We start from the raw sequence: 9,030 nt of genomic DNA on the forward strand, positions 1-9,030 counted from the left end.
TTCTGGTGATCTGTGGGATGGGATTGTTTCTGGCCTGTTGACTGTCTGGGAGTTGCCATTCCCATGTACAGGCTATAAAATCTTAAAGCAGAGGCATCATTATCAAGTTTTCAGTCTTTCTTCTTCTACACTACTTTTACTCCTCTGCGAAGAAATCTTCTCTGATTTGCACACTCCCTCCCTGCATACTCATGGACATGAGGAGGTAGGAATGGGCCAAATGGAGACAGAGCCCCAGCTGCAGACCTGCACAGGGCCAAGGGCAATGGCTGTGTCTTTTTCCTTTCTGGATCCCTAGGCCCTGGCGCATGTTATTTTATCAACAAATATTAGTTATGTAAATACTGTAAAAATATATAGAAATTTTTAAAAAGGCCAGATGCAGTGGTGCATGCCAATAGTCCCAACCGCTCAGGAGTCTGAGGTAAGAGGATCACCTGAGCCCAGGAGTTTGAGAGTTTGACGCCAGCCCGGGCAACGTAGCAAGATTTTGTCTCTAAAACATGTACATATATATGAATATATGAAAAGTATCAGTTGTATGAATGAATAAATGAATTCTACCTTTTAAGACTTGGTAAATATTTAGCATCCTGTCCCATTGCCCATAAAATGTTAAGAAAGGGGAGTTCGGCCAGGTGCAGTGGCTCACCTGTAATTCCAGCACTTAGGGAGGCTGAGGTGAGCAGATCACTTGAGGTCAGGAGTTCAGGACCAACCTGGCCAACATGATAAAACCTCATCTTTACGGAAAATACAAAAATTAGCTGAGTGTGGTGGCTTACACCTGTAATCCCAGCTACTCAGGAAGCTAAGGCAGGAGAATTGCTTGAACACAGGAGGTGGAGGTTTCAGTGCGCCAAGATTGTGCCACTGCACTTCAGCCTGGGCAACAGAGCAAGACTCTGTCTCAAAAAAAAAAAAAACAAAAGGGGAGTCCTAGTAAGTGTGCCCAGTCTGTCACCATCGAGATAGTGAGGGTCAGCACAGTGGCCTGCAAGTCAGAGTAAGCCTGGGAGAGACTTCAGAGCCACTCTTCTCAGACTGCAGCTCTGCCCCTCAGTTTCTACCTCCCAGAGTCTCGTGCATCCCAGAGTCCAGGCTGAACCAGGCCCTCTGGCCCAACGAGTCCTCTTGCATTCTTAGGCAGGACTGATGCGTAGCTAGCGAACATCTCCCAGATGGGATACTACTAGGGATTGAAGAGTTCCCCTGAGCATGTTTGGTTTCTAGATACAAGTTGAATATTCCTTATCCTAAATGCTTGGGTTTCAGTGTTTGGGGTTTCAGGTGTTTTCAGATTTTGGAATATTTGCCTTACACTTACCAGTTAAGCACCCCAAATCCAAAATCTGAAATCCATGCTCCAGTGAGCATTTCCTTTGAGCAGCATATTGGTGCTCAAAAAGTTTCAGATTTTGGAACATTTTGGATTTCAGATTTTCAGATTTGGGATGCCCAACCTATAATAGAAATTTACTCATTTACATACCAAACATTTAACATTTTTTTGCTCCCTTGAATTAGTATGCTGAACTTAATAAATAATTGGAAAATATGGAGAAATTTATGTGTGTATTTATTTTTAATTGGGCAGCCCCCAAACCAGAATAGGTTCAGAGAGGCTCCATCATTTTTTAAATAAGCTATAATTTCCAGCCTGGGGAACATAGGGTGACCCTGTCTCTGCAAAAACTTTAAAACTTAGCCAGTCATGGTGGTGTGCACCTATAGTCCCAGCTACTCAAGAGGCTGAGATGGGAGGATTGCTTGAGCAGAAGAGTTCCAGGCTGCAGTGAACTGTGATTGTGCCACTGCGCTCCAGCCAGGGGGACACAGGAAGACCCTGTCTCAAAAAAATAATTGATAATTCCACCACCAAAACATAATCTCTCTTAATATGTTAATATTTATAATTTCCTTTGTTTTTTGTTTATTACACTATATTTTTATGTAGCTGGGACCAAAATGTAAATATGCTTTTATATTCTGCTTTTTTCACTTGTTACTGTGAGCATTTTCTTCATGTTCTTAAAATTCTTCATAAGCATTAACTTACACTTTGCTTTCTACTGCTTCAGATGTATGCACCATGCATTATAAAACCATTTCACTATTGCTGGACAATGAAATTTGTTCCAGTTTTTTACTGTTAGAAATAAGGCTAGATGAACATCTTTATCCTTCAAGTTCTGCCCTAAAACATTCTGATTTCTTTTTACGGATTTTTCTAGGAGTGGGTTAAAGAATATGACTATTCTAAAGACCCCTAATCCTATGACCTTATGCCTTCTAGCCCAATGGGGCCAGTTGACACTCCCACCAGCCGTCTGAACAGCTGAACCAAATAGATTTGGTTGAAGACTCATGGTTCAGTCGCAGCCATCGGTTCTGTCTCATCTGTTCTCAACTGTCACTTCAGGTGTCAGTGGGCCCCTTTCATTTTGCTGCTTTTAATCCATTTCTGTTGTTTCCAAACTCAGAAAGCCCGGTTTGTGTTTCGGACTTGTTGGGCAGATTGAGCCAGTGTGGCAGGTGTGAAAGTGCAGGAAGCCAGAGCCAGCTGCTGGGGCCACATCCTGATTCTGCTGCCTACAGTGGCACGTCCCTGGGCACATGGCCTAACTCGCTCTCTGTGCCTTGGTCTTTACCTGTAAGTGGAACTTGCTGGACTCACCTCACAGGATTACTGTGATGATCAGTTGAGGAAAACGTGTAAGGCACAGGGCTCTCCGTCAGAATTGGCAGTGGCAGTCACTGGGGATGATGTTGAGGTTTCCAGTGAAAACCTGAGGGCCCTTCTATTGAGCCCAGGGCAGAAGCAGCTATAGACTTCTGCTGCTTCAGCCCCCAGGCTTTTGAATCTCTCCCCTCTTGACCGCATTCCAGGAAGTTGGAATTGATGGGAGTTGTTTTTGTGTTCTTGTTTTCTATTTCTTTTTTAGACAAGTGAGAGGTTCTTGTTTATTGAAGTTTCGGAAAGTGCACTATACGTGGACATAAGAACCCTGGGCAGATGTTTACATTTCACTTGCAAGATCTTTATTAATCTGCTAAATATCTGCAAATCACACCTTGGATTTTGCCAAGAAAATTCACATGCAAGCAGGCATTTTATTCATGCACTGACCCCAAAGGTCACATTTAATCAGCTGAAGACATAGCAGAGTCTCTACCCTCACAAGCTCCTGCCTCTCCTTTCTCCCCATACAGGACGGGCTCTACGAGTGCATTCTCTGTGCCTGCTGTAGCACCAGCTGCCCCAGCTACTGGTGGAACGGAGACAAATATCTGGGGCCTGCAGTTCTTATGCAGGTGAGGTTCTCCTTAATTGCTTTAAGAGAAATTGATACTGAAGCATCCAGAAGTCCAAGAGGACAATAGACAACTGTAAGCCAGCCATTCTGAGGGGCCTGGTTTCCTTCATTGCTATCCAGTCCAAACAGGGTAATTGGTTGTATTGCATTCACTTGCTTTCGGTAAATCTGGGGCCTTGTCTACAAATTGCCTTTGTTTCAGTGTGGTAAGAGTCACCCCAAGGGGTGGCAAACCATGCCTTGCAGATGTTTAAAACGTATTTCCGTATGCCTGGTGGTCAGAGGCTCCCCATCTCCCTCTGATAGGATTTGTAACATAAGATTTGTAGTGTGCAAGCAGGGGAGAAAGCAATGTCTTTGAAGGGCAGCTGCCCAGCTATGAGATTAGAAGCTGTTTCCCAGCTAATGAAAGCCTGGATTTAGGGGTTGCCTAGAAAGAAAATAGTATTGGTGTTCACTGCAAAGAAAGTCACTGTCTTTGTTCCCAGAAAGCTTGTGCTTTTTTAGATGTGTGCTTTTCATAGCGTAAGCAACTCAAAAACCAACTTCTCTTTCTCATTTTCCCACAGAAAGAGAAGTTACAGGTTTGTGTGACCACATGAGCAGTATTGATTCCCAGCCATGTAAAGATTGAATAATGAAGTACGCTTACACTTGTCACTTTACCAGCTGCTCCGAGTTGTTGGGGATGTAGAGGTCCTCTAAGTAACACTGCTAGAGCAGGTCCATGGTCATGTGATTAATTCATTTCAGCTTCTGATTCAGGCTGCTGAGAGGGCTGTGCGAATTCAAAGAATCATTAAATGGGACAAATACTATCTGTAGACAGGTCTGTTAAATCATTCCTTTACTCAGAGACAGCGAGTCCAACATGGGTAGGTGCCATAAAGACAGATAAGAGGGTTATATGATACAGTCCCTGCCTTCACCAAATTATAAGCTGGGTAGGAAGCTATTAAGCCACATGAAATAATTAGGAGATGATGCCCAGTGTGTATAATGAAGCACCCGGGTACCAGGTGCAGTATGGATCAAAGGTTTGCAGGGACCATTAATCAAGTGGAGCTACACATGTTGGGAACCTTTCTTTGCAAGATAGACAAGAATTAGAGTGTGGAGATGAGGCATCTAAGCTGAGTGAATTCCCTTTCCTCTGCACTCCCAGAGCTTTGAGTTGAGCCAGGGTACCGCTTTGGCCTGTTGATTGGCAGCTCAGCTAATCAGTCCCTGGTTTTCCAGGCCTATCGCTGGATGATTGACTCCAGAGACGACTTCACAGAGGAGCGCCTGGCCAAGCTGCAGGACCCGTTCTCTCTATACCGCTGCCACACCATCATGAACTGCACAAGGACCTGTCCTAAGGTACGTGGGGCTGGTGACCCTCAACTCTGCCTCAGAGCTGACATGCCAGAGGTAGCATGTGCTCACAAAGAGGCGATTGGTGGAGAGCAACCCTAGTCACTTGAGATGAAAAGGGAGCAGCATGTGCCTGTCCATTCAGTGTGAACCTAGGGGCTAGTTTGGCTCTTAGTTGCAAGAAGTAGACTGACTCGGGCCAGCTCAGGAGCAGGCTTTATTTGTGGGCTACACAGGGACATTGTGGGAGTTAAGGATACACAGGAACCCATGAGCAGGTACCTGCATTCAGCTTGACTTCATAGGAAACAGAAAGCAAAAGCCATCAGAATGCGGGCAGCTGTGAGGACTACATTTCTTCTCCATCTCTTTCTTGCGATGTCAGCTGCTAATCTGCCCTGCTCTCCAGCAGCCTGTTCTTTCCTTCAGCTCTGTGGAGGTTTTCTCTGACTCAAAGCTCTGACTTTCGTTCCTCTTCCTGCTTGCATTTGCTGCTGCTTTTGGCTCACTCTGGCCTGGATTCTGCCTCCCAGCACACTTCCAGCTTCAGCCACCCGCCATCTGCTCCCAGCACTTCTCAGCACAGGTTCCCAAGAGGGTGTCACATTGGCCCAGCTCAGCTTCTCATGCCTGCACATCAGAGGCCACAGCTGGCTACAGACTGGCTGCCCTTTGGCCAGGTTCTGTCTCAGTCTGTTTTGTGGTACTATCACAGAATTTCACAGACTCGGTAATTTATAAAGAAGTTTATTTGACACACAGTTCTAGAGGCTGGTACCGGCGTCTGACAAGAACCTTCATGCTGTATTACCCCATGGCAAAAGGCAGAAGGGCAAGAGAAAGGGAGCCCAAGCTTATCCTTTTTTTAGAGATGGATTTTCACTCTTGTTGCCCAGGCTGGAGTGCAATGGCACAATCTCGGCTCACCGCAACCTCCGTCTCCCAGGTTCAAGCAATTCTCCTGCCTTAGCCTCCCGAGTGGCTGGGATTACAGGCATGCCCCACTCATGCCCGGCTAATTTTGTATTTTTAGTAGAGGTGAGGTTTCTCTATGTTGGTCAGGCTGATCTCAAACTCCCGACCTCAGGTGATCTGCCCACCTTGGCCTCCCAAAGTGCTAGGATTACAGGCATGAGCCACCATGCCCGGCCCTTCTCATCCCCTTTTTTTTTAAAGACAGGGTCTCTGTTGCCCAGGCTGGGGTGCAGTGGTGCAATCATAGCTCACTTCTGCCTGGAACTCCCGGCCTTAAGTGATCCTCCTACCTCCTGAATAGCTAGGACTACAGGCACACACCACACCTGGCTAATCCAAACTCATCCTTTTATCAGGAACCTACTCCTATGATAATGGCCATCCATTGGTGAGGGCAGAGCTGCCATAACCTAATCACCTCTGAAAGGTCCCACCTCTCAATACCGTTGCAGTGGGGATTAGGTTTTCAACACATGAGCTTTCAGGGACACGTTCAAACCATAGCAGGTGTGAGCCCTGGTCCAGTCAGCCTTGCCCAGTGGGCAGGGAAGGGCCAGGGCTGTGTGGTTCAGAACATGGCTGCCTTCTGAGCAAAGACTGTGGGCGAGTGATTTCACTTAAAAGTTGCAGTGAGTCGGTGGACGGCAAGGTGGAAAACTGTAGGGTGGCCAGTTAGCGGTAAATAAAAGATTACATCATGTATTTGAAAACATCAAATCCAAGCTGTAGAATTCACTTGTGATTTTTTTTGCCTGGAAACTCTCTGTGTTTCCAGTGGCCTCGCCAGGGGAGCCCCCAGGCTCCAGCTCCCCTCTATTGCCTGGGCTTCCATCTGGGTCCTGTCCCCAGGACTGTGGTTTGCCATGCTTGCGCCTGTGAATAGCTACTGACCTCTGAGGCAAGTTATACTATGAAAGCGCTTGGAACAGTGCCTGGCATAGAGTAAGCACTCAATAAATGTCACCTTCTGTTATTTTTTTAAAACCATGAGTACTGAGCTTGTTTGAGACAGAGACAGCATCTTCAGTGGTGGGGCCTGGCTGTGTACTTCTTCAGAAGCTCTGCAAGTGACTCTAAGGTACATTCCTGGTCACAAACCTGTGCATGGAGGGGATGGGTGCAGCAGACAATGAGACAGCCAAGAACAGGTTCTCTGTGCCTTGCCCTTCCTTCTATAAAACGGCTGGAAGTTGGGACTGAAACATAGACATAGGCCGATCATGAAACTGGAAGGGACTTGAGAACCATCAAGTTTAACCCCCTTGTAAAGATGGGGAAATTGAGCCCCAGGTGGGGAGGGGAGTGACTCGCTCAAGATCACTGTCAGGTCAGTGGGAAGGTAGGACTAGAGTTAGACCATCTGCCTCCCCATCCAGTGCTCTTTCTTCCTGCACGGATTGGGTATGTACCAACCTTCTAAGTCTAAACACCTTCCTGACCCTGTGGGGACCGGAAATACGCAGGTGGTTCCAGATTGAGAAGGCTATACAGTGAAAAGTCTCCCTCCCACTCCACCCAGCCGCCTCCCTAGAAGTCAGATTCTTGTGTGAACTTCAGAGGTATTTTATGCTGCACACAAATGCGTATATGTCCTCTTCTGCCTTTTTTATATCACACTGATCTGTATTTTTTCACCCACTGTATTTTGGAGATTATCCCATGTCAGTATATGAAGCATGTCTTTTTGACCAGTCTAGACAATATAGTGAGATTCTATCTCTACAAAAAAAAAATTTTTAATTAGCCAGGTGTGGTGGCATGCTCCTGTAGTTTTAGCTACTTGGGAGGCTGAGGCCGGAAGATCACTTGAGCCAGGAGTTCCAGGCCACAGTGAGCTATGATCACACTTCAGCCTGGGTGACAGAGCAAGACCCTGTCAAAAAAAAAAAAAGTATCTTCTTTCTCTTCTTCTCTCAATATCTCTTTTCTTTCTTTCCTTTTCTTCTTTCTTTCCACAACACTTTGGGGGGTAGACTTATCCTTCTAAAATGAGGGAAGCCTTCACTAACGTCAGATAAGACCTTGTCTCATTTTACCAAGTACTTGCTTGTCTCCCTTTCTGCTTCAATGAGGGTGGCATTCAGTGGGTTTAATTATTATGCCTCCTGCAAAGCAGATGTTAACAGCTGTAGGGGCAAACTGCAGCTAACACCAATGGTATTGGCCAGTTGAACTCATCATGGTTTTACAAAGGGTTAATAGAGGGTCGTTTCTTCCATGTACCTTTGAGAGCTGGTATATGCTGATTTCTGCTGCTGCCGATTTAATAATAATAGTGATGATGTAAAAGATTTAGAGATGTCTGGCTGATTTTGACGTTGGCCTGTAGTCCTAGAAGAGACACTATCCTGGGTGTCTTTGAACATTTCAGAGAGTGCAGCTCTGCCCTGGGCCTGTTTGCCTGTTAGAGTGAGCCACACAAGAAGGAATTGAACGTGGCAGAGCTCTTGCCAGAGGGAACTAACCATCTTCAAATGTTAAAAAAGGTAGAAGAGAGCCCTTAGCCCAACCCCTATGGTTTTGAGGGACTTGATTTGCATTCACCTTGCTTTGACACTGAACCAGCTGAGGAAGGAGCTTCACCCAAGATCTTGGGTTTTCCCATTCAGTTTCAGTTATCATTTGTTATTGATTCTCTTCTCTTTTTTAAAGGGTCTGAATCCAGGGAAAGCTATTGCGGAAATCAAGAAAATGATGGCAACCTATAAGGAGAAGAAAGCTTCAGTTTAAGTGTTTCCATGCTAAACATGACTTAAAACCAGCTCAGAGCTGAACATAATTTATATCTAATTTGAGTTCCTTTAAAGATCTTGGTTTTCCATGAATACAGCATGTATAATAAAAATTTTAAGAAATAAATGTTATTCTACTTTATTAACAAAAAAAAAGAACCCTGTTCCTTTACTTGCTGCAGAGGAATGTGAAGGTGCCAGGAGTCCTTGTCCTTGGAGAGATGGACAGGGCTCCAGAGCTGAGCAGGGGTGGGGTACCCTAGCTAGAAGGAAGTGATGAGGTGTGGAACTGACATCAGACAGGGCCTGTGGCTTGTTCCCAGCTTTGCTGCTCACCAGCTGGACAACCTTGGACAAGTTCCTTCACCTCTATGCTGCTCCATTTGCCCATGTGCACATGGGATCCATAATTGTGCCTACTTCATTCATCTGGTATGAGAATGCCTGGCACTTATTCTGAACACTCAGTGTTAGTGTTCTGTGTCATCCCAGTTTCTATAGTTTTCAGTACCAGAATTACTGAAAACTAAATCTTGGTAAGTCTTTGGATATGTTGGTGAAGCCAGGTTTGAGATTCCTCCAGCACAGAGCAATGACCCTGATCAGCTGTGAATCCAGTTAGTTCCACAGAGGACCTCGTGGGGCTTCTC

The 9,030-nt window shown here is 45.6% G+C and overlaps 1 protein-coding gene across 1 annotated transcript in view; it reads left to right on the top strand.

The window, feature by feature from the left end:
• The window catches only part of SDHB (succinate dehydrogenase complex, subunit B, iron sulfur (Ip)), a 32,827-nt gene extending 24,305 nt beyond the window's left edge, over positions 1-8,522 (top strand). Inside the window, exons 6-8 of the mRNA XM_011998469.1 lie at positions 3,214-3,315; positions 4,557-4,679; positions 8,301-8,522. Coding sequence (XP_011853859.1) covers positions 3,214-3,315; positions 4,557-4,679; positions 8,301-8,378 — 303 coding nt within the window. The 3' untranslated portion in view covers positions 8,379-8,522. The remainder of the gene's footprint in view (positions 1-3,213; positions 3,316-4,556; positions 4,680-8,300) is intronic.
• The last annotated feature ends 508 nt before the right edge of the window (positions 8,523-9,030 follow it).

Source organism: Mandrillus leucophaeus, unplaced genomic scaffold, assembly GCF_000951045.1.
Source record: "Mandrillus leucophaeus isolate KB7577 unplaced genomic scaffold, Mleu.le_1.0 Scaffold571, whole genome shotgun sequence".
Taxonomy (NCBI): Eukaryota; Metazoa; Chordata; class Mammalia; order Primates; family Cercopithecidae; genus Mandrillus; species Mandrillus leucophaeus.